The sequence below is a fragment of the Sorghum bicolor genome, chromosome 1 (genome assembly GCF_000003195.3).
Source record: "Sorghum bicolor cultivar BTx623 chromosome 1, Sorghum_bicolor_NCBIv3, whole genome shotgun sequence".
In the NCBI taxonomy this organism is placed as follows: domain Eukaryota; kingdom Viridiplantae; phylum Streptophyta; class Magnoliopsida; order Poales; family Poaceae; genus Sorghum; species Sorghum bicolor.
The window spans coordinates 60,410,090-60,426,646 of NC_012870.2; the positions used below are offsets into that span (position 1 = coordinate 60,410,090).

The window sequence follows — 16,557 nt, forward strand, 5'->3', positions numbered from 1 at the left end:
TAGAAGCAATTTAGGTGTAGAATGGCAAGGGTAGTCATTACAATATTAAATAGAAAGTCTTCCTTTCTATCTCTAAGCAGAGTCTCTTGGTTAGTCATTGCAATATTTTTGTTGTATTGTTTTAGGAGTGCTGAATCAGTTCCTTGCTTGCATTCATTTTCCTTCTCTAACAGCCTTTTCTTTTATTGTATAATCAGATTTGCAATCTGCCTTCAAAATATTTACTTTTCTTATTTCTTTGCTTTAAAACCAGGAAAAGAAGCAAGGGCATACACAACCACATTTGCTACTGCAAATTATCCATCGCTTAATCAGTCATAGGAGAAAAACCACAACTTGGATTACTTGAGTCAGCTGCAGTTCGTGTAAATTTGTTACGTGTGCCTTTTCCAATGTAAACAATATATGCAGTGTATATGTATACATATCTACATATATATGCCTAACTAAACATCTTGCATACTCTGCAAACCTGTGAGTTACTCTCCGCGACTCTGTGTTCACCATAAATATTACTAAGATTATGTAATCAATTTGTGGAATATATATACCCATGTACGGAGTAATGACATATATTGATATTTAGTTCATTAAACTTAATCCTGTTTTCCTGTGAAAACTGAAAATATTTTTTACACAAACATTTCAAGCTAATTAGCAAATCTGGGACGCGTGCGATGGCGCGCGCCTTCCACTAGTAGAGTATGTATTTTGCGTCATTAGTGTGAGTACATGTGCATGTATATATAAACGCGTACGTCTATATTTGTCACTAGAAGGGAGAAAAACACTCCACAAGCCTCAGCCACAAGTAACCAACGGCAAAGTGGCAACGGGCTCCTTTTGTGTAGCAGTGTTCGCAATTGTGTAACAAATTTGAAGTATAGTTTCAAGTCGATCTAAACGGTAGTCCCATACTCCCATTATTAACTGGAAAGCCCTAATTAAATGGAAACTGAACCTCCACCTACAGCTACAACTCCACGAGCTTCCACGGCTCAGCGTCGGCGCGCAGCCATGACTGCTCCTACTCCGAGGGCGCTATCCCAGCACACCGCGCGGCGCGTGGGCGTGGCGAGCAGCCCCCAGGGCCGCCACTCCCGTTCCTCTCCTGCGCCGCCGCGCCACCATCTCCACCCACAGCACAAGCAGCAGGGGCCCACGGCGCCGTCGGCGTCCGTGTTGGGCGTCGGCGTCCCGAGAGTCGCCTGGCTCTCGCAGCGCACCCCTGTCCTGGGCCTCCGCGCCTGGGTCCTCGTCGCCGCAGGCGCCGCGGCGGCCGCCCTCGCCCTCCTCTGCCTCATCGTCTGCCTCTGCCGCCGCTGCAGCCGGCGTCGCCGCACACCTCGCCTCGCCCCGTGCCCGCACCGCCCCGGCGCCATCAAGTCCCTCAAGCACCGCGTGCATGCGCACCATCAACATGAAGCAGTGCCAATGCCGCCGCCGGCCAACAAGGACGTCGAGGAGGCGGCCGCCGCTCGGTGGCGCCCCCGCCCCGCTTCGTTCGAACAGCCGCCGATCGAGGCCATCAGGGCGGAGCAGAAGGCGCCGCTGATCCTCGCGGAGCATTTCGCGAGGACGAGCGGCGAGGAGACGGCCACAAGCAGCGGTGGCAGCGATGATGCGGAGGTTCCAGAGGCGGCGGCACAGCGCGGGTGGGGCCGGCGGTACACGCGCCGCGAGATGGAGGAGGCCACGGCCGGGCTCGCCCCCGCCAACGTGATGGGGGAAGGCGGGTACGGCGTCGTGTTCAGGGGCGTGCTCCGCGACGGCACCGCCGTCGCCATCAAAAACCTCCACAACAACAGGTTAGCTTCTTTCCGCCGCTTCGAGATTTGTCCGGTTGGATCGGAAGCGTGAACAAAACTCACACGCAAATCAAACTTTTCTAGTCGTTTTTTTGTTTCCTGGATCTCATGCTGGAAAATCTCTCATTTCATTTTGTTTATAAAAGTTTGTTATCACCAAATATCTGCTTCTTTCTTGGTTGGCCACGAGAAGAGAGGTGGTTGGTTGGTTGTTACGTTTCAATTTGGATTAAATTGCTTCCTGTATTGTATCCTCCTGAACATAACAAAAATCAAACTCTATCCACTCTTCAGATCAGTGTCAGATGTAGCGCGCTAGCTAGCCACACCACTGATCGTAATCGTTTGTTTATCTTCTGTTAATAAAAGAAAGATTTGTATTTAATACAAAATAATATCAACGGCTGATGTGTACTTAATTAATCATCAGGGGTCAGGCCGAGAGAGATTTTAGGATGGAGGTTCAGACGATCGGGCGCGTCCGGCACAAGAACCTGGTCAGTTTGCTCGGCTACTGCAGCGAGGGAGCTTGCAGGTACGGTGCAGATCAGCATTGCCAATTTACCATTCGGTTTAAACGAGACATGATTGAACCACATTGACAGTAATTTTGATCCAAAGAGTTGATGTGTCCCCCATCATCAGGATGCTTGTTTACGAGTACATGGAGAACAGCAATCTGGATAAGTGGCTGCACCATGATGACAGTGAAATCAGCCCACTGACCTGGGACATCAGGATGCGCATACTCCTTGGAACGGCTAAAGGGTAACACTTTCTTTTGCTTTATCCGTATTACTGGTTTGCCTGCCGATCTAATGTCCGGACTGAAATTATGATGACCAGAAAACATTAAAACTTTGTTGAATGTTGACACAGCACAACAGTAGTACTGGTTTTGCTGTTTAATGGGGCATGATTAGGGAAGTACTCCTACTAGCAAGCTGCGTCTGAAAGCAACACACTGTCTGCCTGTCTGGCACTCTCTAGTCTCTACTCTGTGCTACCTAATTTGTTACAACTGTCGAAAACTGAATCGTGCAGTGCAATTTCTGTCGGTTCAGGCTGGCGTATCTCCACGAGGGTCTGGAGCCCAAGATAGTGCACCGCGACATCAAATCCAGCAACATTCTCCTGGACCGGCAGTGGAACGCCAAGGTGTCGGATTTCGGGCTCGCCAAGCTTCTCTGCTCGGAGAGATCCTACATCACCACTCGTGTCGTGGGAACGTTCGGGTCAGTGTTGTTGGTTTCCTCTGCTTTCTCAGGGAAGGAAGGAAGTTTTGCTCGATTTCATTACCGGCTACCGCATTTGCTGCATTGCAGGTACGTGGCACCGGAGTACGCCAAGACCGGGATGCTGAACGAGAGGAGCGACGTGTACAGCTTCGGAGTGCTGGTGATGGAGGTCATCACCGGCAGGACTCCAGTGGACTACACTAGACCCACCGACGAGGTGGACCTGGTGGAGTGGCTGAAGCGCATGGTGGCCGAGCGGAGGGTGGAGGAGGTGCTGGACCCGAGGCTGCCGGAGCCGCCGCCGTCCAAGGCGCTGAAGCGGGCGGTGCTCGCCGCGCTCCGGTGCGTCGACCCGGACGGCAGCCAGAGACCCACCATGCCGCATGTGGTTCATATGCTGGAAGACGACCAGATTCTCAGAGACGTACGTACGCCGTATCCATCCCCGTGTAATGTACACGCAAGATTGAGCTTTCACGGCGTTCTCGTTCTTGATAGTAACCACTGTGAAAATGTGCGTGGCCTGCAGGAGTTCAAGCTCGCGCGGGACCTGTCGCCTCGGGAGTCAGATAGCTACGAAGAACGCGAACGCAGCAGGTGATGGGAGACTACTGGGACACTGGGATGGGATGCTAATAATAGCAAAACGTTTTGGTACTAGTTGTAATCTCTTGCACTGTAAAGATTATGTATTCGTTCTGTGACAGCGATGGTACGGTTAATAACTGGTATACGGTGTTCTTGACCACCAACAGCAGTGGCACCAGCTAATCATCCTCCTCTTTTGCATGATCTAAACCTAACAAAGGTACAGTCTGCCTTGCCAGTTTACGACTCTTCGCTGTGAGGATGTAACCACCGCTGGCCCGCTGCACCTGCACAGCCAGCAACTCAGACCTTGGGGCAGTAGCAGCGTTGCCCGTAGGCGGCGGCGACGTCGACGACCGTCGTTGTTCCTGTCATCCACCATTCCACCCCCTCCGCCCGCGGTGTTAGTAATGTTTCGCTCAGCGTGCTTTCGATTGCTGCTGCTCGCAACCGCGCACCACGCGCCCATCCGCAGGGGAGGGGGTGTGAATTCGTGAATCGTGATGGTGCCGACGCCTCTTGTACCCCGGTGGTCGTCGTCGTCGCCGGCGGGATTCGAGCGCACTGCGCGTCGGCACCAGCTTCGACAGCGGCCTGTTCTTATCTTTCAGAAAAGCTCCTTGCCTTTTTCACTACCAGGTGGGCCTGCGCTTGCTGACACGAGATATTTTCTGTGGGTCCACACGAGATATCTTTTTATCAAAAACCAAACAGAAGCATTATCTTATCTCCAACACATGCACTACGCGCCACAGCTCGCTCAAGGCGATAAGCCCATTTATCATCGGCGAAACCAAGCATTGAAACACCATACCGCGCGCGCGCGCGCGACAGAGAGCTCGTCGGCGTCTTCGACGGTGAAACCACGCGGAGGATAGACATGGCCGCCTTACTCCACCACCAAGCGGCTGCCCCGACCGCAAAACCACCCCACCCATGGGCTCTTCACTCCACCACATCCAGCCTCTCGCCACTCTCCAGACGACGACGATGCGCCTCAACCATCCGCTCGGCGGCCACGGACAGCAGCTTCGGGACCGGCGGCGACGCGGCGCCGTCCAAGAAGACCACCCGGAAGGAGAAGCAGCAGGAGCGGCGGCGGCAGCAGGACCTGCAGGACCGGCAGCAGCAGCTCCTGATGATGGAAGAAAAAACGTCCCTCGCGAAGCGAGACGGCGGCACCGGCAGCAGCAGCAGCGGCGGCGGCGAGGTCGACGGCGACGACGACGAGCTTCCGCAGCCCGTGTTCGACCGCATCCTGCGCCGGATCGCGTTCACGGTGGGCCTTCCCATGGCGACGGGCGTCGCGCTGCTCAACGTGTACGACGCGCTCAAGCGCGGCCAGGGGGTGGTGGTGCCTTCGTGGGTGCCGCTGCTCACCATCCTCGTCGCCTTCGGCACGTCGGCGCTCGGCATCGCCTACGGCACGCTGTCGGCGAGCTGGGACCCCGACAGGGAAGGCTCGCTGCTCGGCATCGACGAGGCCCGGGCCAACTGGCCCGTGCTGTGGCAGGAAGAGATCCAGAAGGAGAAGGAGAAGAAGGCCAAGCAGATGAAGAAATGACTGGCTGGACAGGGCTGAAAATCCTGTGCAACTTGCTACTGATCATGTAATATTTCATTGGGGTATTACATTGATCTTACCTTTGAATAAAAAAGGCAATATAAATTAGCTAAGTAATCCACAAGTGCATACAGTCGTACTGAATTTTGAATAGGGAATAGTGACTGTGCTTGTCATACTGTATAATTAAATTACAGATACATCTTACAACAAGCAGACAGTCAAAAAAATTCAATGACTCTGCGCTGCGGGTCCATGCAGTAGAACAACAACCAAAACTGAGCCTTGGCAAGAGGAAACTCAGAGAAGACCTAACCCGAGGACAACAGTGGGCAGTGGCTTTGGCAGCATGGTCCTAAATTGTTCACTAGAAATAAGATAGCCTTAAAGTGTTCTCTTGATAGTATAGCCCAGATGTATTAATCAAGCCACCGAACGACACCATCTTCACTCGGAGCTCCAAGGACCTCAATATAGACTTCAAGTACGGCCTACAGAAAAATTTAACCACCGGGAAAGGTATAAACAACACATAAATCAGTGCAAGTATTTCATTTTGTCTAACTAATGGGGATATTTGTGTATGTTAAGTTCATCCTGCTTAGAATGGCAGCGGCAAATGAACATACCAAAGAATTTTTGCGATTAACCAGTTTGCAGCATTCTGAAAGGGACCCTTCGAGCATCCAGCTCTCACAAACATCAAAAGAATGACTTGTGAAGACAAACTCCATCTTATTATTAGCCTGACAATGCAATAAAAGCCAGTCCAACATTTAGAAACATCACAACATCAACGATGATCAAACATCAATGATGATCAAACATCAATTCCTACTACATTGAATATGGGGCTATATGGATCATGGGTGACTTAGTACAAACGAAACCTGGTAGTTCCATTTCTCAACCTTTTAAGGTTGCAGATATGGAGCAAGCATGAAAACACACACATGTACATCATCAAAAACAACTAAAGGATGAAGCAAGGAGAGCAGTTTAGCAGATAGCAACACTGTGACAAATCATGCATTCAAGTAGATAACTGTGAGCAAGGAACAAAGGAGTCAATAATCGTAGGATCAATACGGATGTGAATGCATATGCTCAATAACATTCATCAGTCACTAGCTACCAAACACAAACAGAGCATAGGTGCTTACCTAGTATCCTCCCTACTTCACTAACTATGAAAACATAGGAATACTGAGGTCACTTTCTAATAACAGTAATTTAAAACGCGATACCTGTAATAGTTTGCCTCCAGCAACAAAAGATCGCAGTCCCATAGTGTCCTAAAGAGCATAAAACATATTCTCAGTATCTGTATCTGTACAGTATCCAAATTGGCTGTTCAAGTAAAAACAATGGATAGAAAAAGAAAGGCAAGAAAAATAACAACACCTTGTTTCTGAAAGTGACTAGAAACTGAGCAGCAGGATCCCTCTTTGTAGCATTTGGTATCACATCCAGATACCATCCACCGCCAGCGACCCTCTCTCTTGAAACATAAAAACCTGAATTATCTCTTGTCTTTAGAGCAATAACAAAACCTTCTTTTAACTTCTCAGGAGGCTTTCTACCAAGCCCTGCAGGCAACTTATTTTCAGAAATTATCTCCATTGGAGATTCAACAGAAGACTTATGTTTATTTTTGGAGTCCTCAGGCGATGCAAATCGTGAACTAGAACTTAACACTTGATTATCATCATCTCTGCGTGAAGAATAGTTACTTCCACCTTCTACAGTTGACAATTCATCCATTTTCTGTTGTGATCTGCGGCGAGCAGGTCTCTTTTTCCCTTTCTTTCCAGATCGGCTGCGCCTTCCTTCAGATCTGGAGCCAATAGTATGAGATTGTGCAGAAGCTTGAGGCTCTTCAGGTTGTGAAATGGCTCTTCTTTTGTCATATTCTGCAGTTAATTGGCTTTCTTCTGTTTGTTGTTCACCATCACAAATCTGCAAAGCATGTTCTTTTTCTTGTTTAGCAAGTTGATCATCGTCACATCCCACTTCACTTATCTCTTCATCTTCATCAGAAATAACATTGTTTGGAACAACACCATCATAGAGAAAGGACTGCAATATTGCAATTGCTTTCTCTCTGATCTCCATCCACACTTCCTCACTGTAGTCGGCACTTCGAGGAAGAATTAAAACATTTGGCATCTCATGCACCTGTGTGATCAATGAACACATAATTAGTATCAAATCATTTGATTAAAAGGTGACTTTCCTATTGGCATATAATGAGTAAAGCAAGCATCGCAAGTGCATAGAGTAAGAAAACTATAAAGCACATCAGTTGCCTTTCCTTATCTCTGATAGGACACCATTTTTAATTTTTCCAATCTTTTTGAACTAAGACTAGAAGCTGCTTGTATAGTCTGTAACTAGAAAAACTCCATACAGAGTATAAAGACCAAGTTTCCTATTGATGTAAGGCCCTGTTTAGTTTCCCACCCAAAATTTTTTCATCCATCCCATCGAATCTTTGGACACATGCATGGAATATTAAATGTAGATAAAAAAATAAACTAATTACACAGTTTAGTTGAGAATCGCGAGACGAATCTTTTAAGCCTAGTTACTCCACGATTAGCCTTAAGTGCTACAGTAACCCACATATGCTAATGATAGATTAATTATGCTTAATAAATTTGTCTTGAAGTTTCCTGACGAGCTATGTAATTTGTTTTTTTATTAGTTTCTTAAAAATCCTCCCGACATCCTTCCGACACATTCGATGTGACACCCAAAAAATTTTCATTGTCAATCTAAACAGGCCCTAAGGCTTCAATTTTTCCCTATCCCCATCATGACAGAGCTATTCGTGTATGTTAAACAGGGAGCAATAGTGAACTGGATACTGTAGCAAATATTGCTAAAGGTGCTAGATGAAATGGAACATATACTTTAGTAAAAGCAAAGTTCCAAAGGAAGCCTATTGGGAAGAACAAACTAGTTTCATACCCATGCTTCCATCCACTGGGGGCCTTCAGCACCATCTAATGCACATCCAGCTATAGTGCCATCAATCAAGAGTTGTTTGAGTGCACAATCATCTATGAGCTGACAGCTACCAGTGTTGACTATGAACGCTCCTGCAACATTCAAAAGGTAGTCACCCACAGTGTGTTATAGGCTTATAGCACGAAGAAGAAAACAGAAAACTAATTATAATGCAGAGAGCATGAGACTACCAAAAGGAGGGGCTGAAACAGATAAACAAAACAAGGAAACAAGTAAGGCATGTCTTACCAGGTTTTATGTGCTGAAGGCGCTCAGCATTAAGTATATGTGTTGTATCATTTGTCAATGCACAATGAAGCGAAACAAGATCACTTGCTGCTAACAAATCATTGAGAGTATCCATTCTTCTTGCAGCAGAAGGAAATACAATAGAAGGACGCTTTACTTTCCCAGTAACCTTCACATAATGTCATTACAATTAACAAGGTCAGATCTATATCATGCTTTAACTTCATCACCAATATTACACGTGTCCAATAATCCAGAAACACCATGAAAACTTATACAACTGCAGCAATATTATGAAATTTGCAGTAAAAGGTACCAGAACTGAGGAGATAAATCTAAACTGATTTTATGTTCGACACCAAATCAACTGACTATGACTTACTTATGGCAACATATGTTTTTATATGGTCATTTGAATGTAATTTTTTCTAGTTAAAATCTTGTGGAAAGGTAGAAAAAAAGAGTGAAACTCTCAAAGTGTTTGACTAGGAGTTCAGGCAAACCCACAGCACATTCAGATCCATATATAATTTGAAAAAGGTACTAATAAACCTCTAGCATTCTGGTTGCCAGAAATCAATCGGCATACACACAATCATGCGACAAGTTCAACTAATGTCCAACAACGAGGCGAAAAAAAGGACCACTGAATCTACAAGTAGGCGTGTGATGATACACTAGAAGCCAAAAGGCAGATCGCCTTTACATTAAAGGACGCAGGAAACTAGTGAGCAATCATCTGCTAACACATTTCAGAAATTCCAAATCACGTTAACTAATACTGCCCACGGGTCACGGCGCACACCGGCATTTGAACCCTAGGCTAGAACAGCAAAACTCGCAACTGGAATCTAGCAGCGCAGATCACAGGATGGAAGTGTATTAGCGGCGGATCCGGTACCTCGTATATCGGATCGAAGTAGAGGACGCTCATGCGGAAGGCAAGGCTGCGGGTGGCGAGGCACCGCGCGGCGGCGTTGACGCCGATGATGCCCAGCACGAGCCCCCTGCAGCGTCGCATGCCCCGGCACAGCGGCTGGACGGAGCCGAGCCACCCGGCGGTCGGGGACGACGAGGAGGCGTGGCGGGACAGCAGGTGGGTGCGGCGGAGGAGGCCCAGGAAGAGCGCCATGACGGTGTCGGCCACCTCCTCGGCGCGGTTGGCGTCGACGTGGACGAGGCGGAGGCCGAGCTCGGCGGCCGCCGCGGCGTCGGCGGCGCGCTCGGGCGAGCCGAGGCAGAGCAGCAGCTGCCACGGGCGGAGCCTCCGCTGCGCGGCGCGCGGGAGGAAGGCGAGCGAGGGCAGCAGCACGGCGGCGGCGGCCTCGACGCGCCCCGCGGATAGGGACGAGAGCGGCGCGTGCTCCACGGCCGCCGCGCCCGACAGCGCCTCCTGCTCCAGCGACGGGTCCTCGAGGCAGTTGAGCGCCACCACCAGCGGCTGCACGCCGCCGCCGGCGGCGGCCGTCGCCGGCGAAGCGGAGTGGGCCGGGCCGTGCAGCATTTTTTCTGGGCCCTTTGGACGGCCAGTCGCGGGGGCCGAGCGAGGAGCTGACTGCGCGCGCGCCCCCGTTTGGTCTGGCTGGCTGCTGTTTTCCTTGTGTGTGTGCGGGGCGGGCCGGGCGCTGGCTATACAATGAAAGCGACCCGTCCTGCCGCGTGCCGTGCGTGCTTCGGTCTCGGCGCACGGCGCGCCGGGGTTCGAGCCGCCCGGGACGCGGAGGAGGTGCCATGCTGCCATCATGCCAGCCACAGACTGCCCGTGCTGCGCACCGCAATTCCTATGCGTTGGTCGGCAACAGTCTTGTGCAAGCCTGCAAGGGACTATGGCCCAATTAGTACGGTCATTCAAGCTCAGCCCATGGAGGTTCGCACGGTCTGGTAGGCCGTCCGCAATACTTCGACGTACTATGATGGGCCTCGTAGGGTGTACGGAGGACGTCTGGCGGGCTGGACGTGTCTTTCGGAGTCTAGCAAGTCCAGCAGGTGCGTACATCGTTTTCCTTGGAGGCCCAGAAGCAGACAAAGCTGTGGCCCATGTAATACTGCTGGATTTCCTCATACTCTGCCTCTACAGTACGTGAGTGCAAGTGCAACCGTGGAATGGCCTAGCTGGGAACTCGGATCTGAATTCGCCGAAAAGCAGCAAGAGAGCTGCCTGGATCAGCAAGCGTCAAGCTCGCTAGACGTCCGTGCGGCGGCACCGATGCAACGCAACGCATCTCTCCGTCTTTTACCACGCGGCGCAAGGACCCCCCCCCTCGCGCACGGGCGTGCGTCCGTGCCGTGCGACCGCGACGGATCCATGGGATCGGGTGGGCATTTCCTTTCCCATCGGGCCGCGGTCACCGCGCACGCCCAAAGGCCAAAGCCAAGCACCATCATTTCGTCCCCCCGTTCGTTGTAGTAGTAGTACTACGGAGCGAACCCCCACACTGGCCACTAGTAGCGCAGCAACGAGTCAAGCGCCCCGGGGATCACGGGCGGCGCCTTTCCGGCCGTTTGGTCATTTCCATTCCAACCGGCTGTGCGTCCTGCGTCGCGTGTTAATTCTTCACGAATGCAACGGCTAAAAGCGACGTCGTACTCGATCGTGCATGGAGGACAAATCTCACCGTCTCTTCTTTTCACTGAAAGTCTGCGAGCAGCTCAGAAAAACAAGGCATTTGTTGCGTGGAGCCTTCGGTATTCCTGCCGGCTCGTCCGCTCTGTCGTTTCGTTTGTAATTCCTTCCGTTCAAAAAAGAAGGTAATTCTTGGTTTAAGTTTTCTTAAATCTAATTAAGTTTATGGAGAATAATGTCAATATGTATATCTTTAAATAAATTTGTTTATAATGGAAATGTATTCTAATGTTTGTCTTATAACAAGCATATCTGACACTATTTTTTTATAAATTTAATTAGATTTATCTTTTTTTAAAAAAAATTAGAATTGCATTTTTCTTTAGATTGAGCGTTGAGGGAGTACACTTGATGATTTCAATTCGTCAAGAAATCGACAAAAACCCCACTGAAAACCTTGCAGTCTCTCCAGTTGAATCGTTTGTACACAGCACGCTTGATGATGATACCAATGCGTCAAGAAATCAACGGACAAAAAAAAAAAAAAACTACCGAAAACCTTGCAGTCTCGTCCGTCCAGGCACGAACAAGAAATCCACGGATGGGATGACCAGACGACGAATCAAGCACCACGCGTCGTTGGCAGGTGATGCTGCTGCTTCTTGTTGCGGTGGGAGACGAGCAGGTCCGGCGTGCGGTCGTACCCGGCGAAGACCTCCTCCCAGATCTCGGCGAAGGCGCGGAGGATGAGGTGGTGGTGGTGCGGCGAGTTGAGGGACAGGAACCGGTGCAGCAGCTCCCGGAGCTCGGCCCCGCCCACGATCTCATTCTCCACGATCATCTGCAGCATGGACCGCCGGAAGTCGCCCAGCGGGTCCGCCGACTCCTTCACCACCGCCACGCTCTCCTCCACACGCCCTGACCCGCCGCCGCAGCCCTCGCTCACGGTCCGACGGTGCCGCCGCCCGCCGCCGCCGCCGTTCTGCTGCTTGTTGCCATCAGTGACGCCGGCGCCGGCGCCGGCCTCCGCTCCGTTGCCGGTGGGTCCCGCGGTGTGCAGGAAGCGGACGCTGCGCTCCAGCTCGCCGAGCTGGCGCAGGAGCGCCGACAGGCTGGGCGTGCTCTCCATGCTGCTGGGCCCGCCGTCGTCGGTGGTGGTGTCCGCGTACAAAGACGAGGATGAGAACGAGGAGGGAGCCTCCGTGTTTGACGTCGCCGCCGCCGCCGGCGGCGGCGGCCTGTTCCCTCCTCGTCTTCTCGTCGACCTGGTGGTGGTGGTGGACATGGCGGTAAGGGGAGTGGTGGACGCGGCGGTCTGCGGCGTGGCCATTGGTGACTGCTTGTCGGACGAGCCGTCGGAGATGGAGATGGCCTTGGTGCCGCCGCAGCCGCACATGAATCCGCGGGCCTTCTTCTTGATGCACAGCACGCGGCCGGCGGCGCCGCGCCGGCGCGACAGCAACACCCTCATGGATGGAAGGCGGTGGCGGGGGCGGGGGCGGGGGCGGGCGCGAGCAGTGCGGAGATCGATGCCGCCGGATCGGAGGCTGCGGCGCCCGCGCCCGCGCCTGCGCTCGTGGGGTGTGTGTTGCGAAAGGAAAAGGCAGTCGTGTGTTTGCTGGGGCGAGGAGGAAGGAGAGGCCTTAAAAAGAGCGAGCCATCCATCTGGTGCATGACTGTTGCATCCGGAGGACAGGAATACACAGGATCGGATCAGCAGCCATGCAAAGTCAAACGGCTCGTTTTTGCGTGGACAGGATCTGGCGGGTGCTGGGCTGCTGGTGTGAAATTAAAAAGGGTTAGGTTAAATTAAACCCTAATTAAGCACAAACTCATCTCTGGTGAGACCGATGTCAGACCTTTTTCACATCTCTCTCATAAACAGTCGCAATCAAGATGGGAGTAGAGATCGAGACTATAATAGTAAGGGCACTATCAATGCAAGACTCTATCACAGAGTCCAAGATAATTAACTATATATTATTTATGGTATTTTGCTGATGTGGCACCGTATTTATTGAAAAAAGAGGTAGAAAAAATAAGACTTGGAGTCTTATTTTTTCTACCTCTTTTTTCAATAAATACGGTGCCACATCAGCAAAATACCATAAATAATATGTAATTAATTGTCTTAGACTCTGTGATAGAGTCTTGCATTGTGAGTGCCCTAAGGTAGTCAGGCCTTGTTTAGTTCGCAAAATTTTTCAAAATTTCCCGTCACATCGAATCTTGCGGCACATGCATAAAGCATTAAATATAGATAAAAATAAAAACTAATTACACAGTTTGTCTGTAAATCACGAGACGAATCTTTTGACTCTAGTTAGTCTATAATTGGACAATATTTGTCACAAACAAATGAAAGTGCTACAGTAGCGAAATCCTAAAAATTTCGCCAACTGAACCAGGCCTCATTCTCTAAGAAAAAAAATTAATTTGCATAGCTATGGTTCTGCATATATATATGCATGAATATTCTAGTGTTAATTAATTATGAAAAATGTAACACAACCTAGCTGTGTGCTTGGCTTGTCAAAAGCCTAGTGGAATATCGGGTGGGGACAATACAGATAATCAACTCGGTTTTGTGATACCAACTTGGTTTTGTGATGACGATAACTAAATTAAAGTTTGGCCATCACTAATGAATTCGATGAAACCATGCAAGGATGAATTTGAAAAGGACACTGACCAGTTGGTATGGGCATCCAGCGTTTTATAACAATGGCATTTAATTACTTGATCCAATCAAATGCGTGTTAGTTTGTCTCGCAAAAAAAATGCGTGTAGTTTACAGTGTTTCATCTATGCCTCATTTCCATACCTCTCATCCATCATATTACATATATACGTCCATTTATTTGGCCATAGAGGCTATATGTTTTAATATATTTATTTTTTTCCCCTCTTAGTGATTCCTCTTTCCTTTTTAACCTTTTCCGTTTAGGGCCTCAAAATTAGTGGCGGAACCAACAATTTTGATTAGGGGGAGGAGGGGGCAAACAAATATGAACGTATGTTCTGATGTGATAAAATATACATAACTATATGTTTGAAGATTTTTTAAAAAATGATACAATTTCTTACCAAAATTATCATACTTTAACAAAAAAAAGGTAAAATAAATATTTCTTGTGCTATAATATTAATATTTATATAGGTATTTAAATGAATCACTGTGCTTAGGGGGTCACTGCCCATACTAGCCCCCCTAGTTCCGCCGGTGCTCAAAATTCCCTATTTTTTCTTATGAAAAACTCTTCATATAATTCTCATCAAAATACAAGTACTCAAACTTCATGCATGGAGGCATTCCGTAAAGCCGCAGGTCCTCTTTCTTACTATTTTGTGAAGAGATTCTTCCTCAAAAGTTTATTTCCTTTATTTTTTTTTGGCTACGGAGCACACACCCTTCTCTACTCTCTCTCTCTCCATTAAATCAATTTGTAGCTTAAAACTTTGTCCCATGTTAAATTGATTCATTCATAGGTTGAAGATCCATGGCCCTCCTTTACTTTCTTCTTGGAGCCCCAGATGCATTAACCATACCACCTCTATTTGTGTATTCATTTTTGGGCTCATAGTTTCCCAAATCCTAGAGTCCACAAGAATGTTTAATTGACTCTTGAATACAGCGAACAACAACACAACCCAACCGGTAAACAATTAAGATGCAATGGTTGGGATGTGGTGTAATTTGGTGTATCCAAGAGACCAAGAGTAAACTAAATGTTCTTGTGGACTTGTGGATTGGGGGAATTATGGGCACGAAGGTAAGGACATAGAAGATAGAGGTGGGCGTGGTCCTTGTGACAAGGGCTCCAAGGAGAAAATAAAGGAGACTGAGTGTATCTCCTACATACTAACTGATTTAATATGGGACAAAGTTTTAAGCTAGAAATGGATTTAATTAGGGATGGATGAAGGTTTTCATTGTTGTAGGCCCTTACTCGGTGATCACAATTATTTTTCCCTCATGTAGAGCCACAAATAATCATCTAGTTTTCAATACAATCCCCATTAATCCCTTATGTAAGTCGATTAATTATGACATTGACACAATCTATAAGGTTAAACTTTGACTAGTGATTCTTATATAATACTATAATATTTTAATTAAATATATGTATTTTCATGATAAATCCAGTAGCATGCACTTTATGTTTTTTATATAAAGGAAAACAATCTGGCCTACACATTGAGGCATGGATCCATATACCAAGCATATAGATCAAATAGCACTGAGGCTATGCACACAAAGAAGACAAAAAAGCGATACAGGAAAGAAAATCCGAGCAAGACTAAACTTCTTTACTGTTGTTAAATTTCCAGCCAACATTATTAAAAATTTACATAATGGTGACTTCTATTCGTGCATCAACTTTATGGAGTAGCTATTGGTGGTTAAAACTAGTTTTTGATGACTTTAGACAAAATCTTAATCAAACAACCTAAGGTACATTTGGATCGGAGTAGTGGTGTATTTACCGTGATGAGCAACACGTACGTAGTCCACACAGCGTTGACATCTCTTAAACCTGCATTTATGCTAAATTGCATCGGAATGAAGGAAAGCAGTGTTGAAGATAGTTAAGCTAGCTTTTGGAATCAAGAGACCCTACCAAGTGGTACGAGCATCTTGTTTATTTCATCCCAGGGCCTACGCAAACACAACATTGATGTGGCGATGCCTTTTAGAAAAACAACACGCAGCTAGGCTGGGATAGCTACTACAGCGGCTTTGTCCTATCTGTATCTGTTGACACATTTCCATCGCTCTAGGTAGGGTGTCATTAGCCCCTTGCAAGGATTGGAGGAGGAGCGTGTTATCTAAATTAAATATCATTTAAATACCCATTTATGTGAACGTTAGCATCAGCAGGTGCCCCCCTAAATATGCGGTCGATAATGCTCTACTGCGTTGGCTTATCCCTTGTCATGAATAATTGTATCCTTATAATTGTCACCATCATTCTTTTAGTTTGCAGCACTGTTGTAGTAGAAGTTTAGAAAAGCTAGCGCCACTCTAATTTGGATGCTGCATTATTATTCTAACCTTAGCTAGTTGTACGTATGTCAACACTGCGAGGACACGGCCCACGGGTAGTGCCGAGCAAGACCCTTGAAATAAACTGACAAGAGTGAAAAAATGGTACATTGGGTGGCACACATACTATAAAGAGTGAATTGTGTTGTGGATCTTTAATTTTTTTCTTTATTTCTCATCTAGGATTATAAACTTTTGTTTCCGCTCATCTAGTTTCATAAACTTTATCTACTCCCTCTGTCCTAAAATAACTGTCGTTCTCACTTCCCGAGAAACAACTTTGATTAAATATATATTTAAAAAAATATAAATACTTATGATACATAATTAGTATTATCGAAAAGATCTTTGAATCTATTTTTTAATAAATTTATTTAGAGATATAAATATTGCACGTATTTTCTGTAAATCTAGTTAAACTTGCGACACGAAAACTTAAAACGTCAATTATTTTGGAACGGAGGGATTATGTCCAACTATCGCTTACG

General features: G+C 47.7%; 4 protein-coding genes across 5 annotated transcripts; 2 read left to right on the forward strand and 2 right to left on the reverse strand.

Annotated features, from left to right (window-relative positions):
• LOC8062613 (probable serine/threonine-protein kinase At1g01540) lies at positions 751-3,817 on the forward strand. 2 transcript variants are annotated; one of them, XM_021445605.1, is made up of 6 exons: positions 757-1,808; positions 2,239-2,343; positions 2,454-2,576; positions 2,873-3,043; positions 3,134-3,470; positions 3,576-3,817. In XM_021445605.1, exons 1-6 carry the CDS (start codon positions 949-951, stop codon positions 3,645-3,647), a joined length of 1,668 nt encoding a protein of 555 aa, XP_021301280.1. In that variant the 5' UTR covers positions 757-948; the 3' UTR covers positions 3,648-3,817. The 2 variants fall into 2 exon arrangements, with proteins under 2 accessions (XP_021301278.1, XP_021301280.1); XM_021445603.1 differs by having other exon boundaries at positions 751-1,808; positions 2,873-3,470.
• LOC110429552 (uncharacterized protein PAM68-like) lies at positions 4,347-5,315 on the forward strand. Its single transcript, XM_021445615.1, has one exon. It carries the CDS (start codon positions 4,515-4,517, stop codon positions 5,196-5,198), a length of 684 nt encoding a protein of 227 aa, XP_021301290.1. The 5' UTR covers positions 4,347-4,514; the 3' UTR covers positions 5,199-5,315.
• LOC8062877 (C-terminal binding protein AN) lies at positions 5,339-10,054 on the reverse strand. The gene is made up of 7 exons (XM_002467548.2): positions 9,361-10,054; positions 8,460-8,628; positions 8,172-8,302; positions 6,603-7,376; positions 6,446-6,493; positions 5,828-5,944; positions 5,339-5,689 (listed from the first exon to the last, which is right to left on the reverse strand). Exons 1-7 carry the CDS (start codon positions 9,961-9,963, stop codon positions 5,618-5,620), a joined length of 1,914 nt encoding a protein of 637 aa, XP_002467593.1. The 5' UTR covers positions 9,964-10,054; the 3' UTR covers positions 5,339-5,617.
• On the reverse strand, positions 11,444-12,657 carry LOC8062614 (transcription repressor OFP8). The gene has a single exon (XM_002467549.2). The coding sequence runs from the start codon at positions 12,491-12,493 to the stop codon at positions 11,645-11,647; it is 849 nt and encodes a 282-aa protein (XP_002467594.1). The 5' UTR covers positions 12,494-12,657; the 3' UTR covers positions 11,444-11,644.

What these genes read in the sequence shown, in the direction of transcription:
- LOC8062877 (XM_002467548.2), bottom strand. Translation starts at nt 9,963, where the DNA reads ATGCTGCACGGCCCGGCCCACTCCGCTTCGCCGGCGACGGCCGCCGCC. An exon ending in CCTTCAGCACATAAAACCTG is followed by an intron (nt 8,303 to 8,459) that starts GTAAGACATGCC and finishes TGAATGTTGCAG; the next exon opens with GAGCGTTCATAGTCAACACT. An exon ending in CTGGAGGCAAACTATTACAG is followed by an intron (nt 5,945 to 6,445) that starts GTATCGCGTTTT and finishes TTGCATTGTCAG; the next exon opens with GCTAATAATAAGATGGAGTT.
- LOC110429552 (XM_021445615.1), top strand. Translation starts at nt 4,515, where the DNA reads ATGGCCGCCTTACTCCACCACCAAGCGGCTGCCCCGACCGCAAAACCA.
- LOC8062613 (XM_021445603.1), top strand. Translation starts at nt 949, where the DNA reads ATGGAAACTGAACCTCCACCTACAGCTACAACTCCACGAGCTTCCACG. An exon ending in CTCCTTGGAACGGCTAAAGG is followed by an intron (nt 2,577 to 2,872) that starts GTAACACTTTCT and finishes CTGTCGGTTCAG; the next exon opens with GCTGGCGTATCTCCACGAGG. An exon ending in ACGACCAGATTCTCAGAGAC is followed by an intron (nt 3,471 to 3,575) that starts GTACGTACGCCG and finishes CGTGGCCTGCAG; the next exon opens with GAGTTCAAGCTCGCGCGGGA.
- LOC8062614 (XM_002467549.2), bottom strand. Translation starts at nt 12,493, where the DNA reads ATGAGGGTGTTGCTGTCGCGCCGGCGCGGCGCCGCCGGCCGCGTGCTG.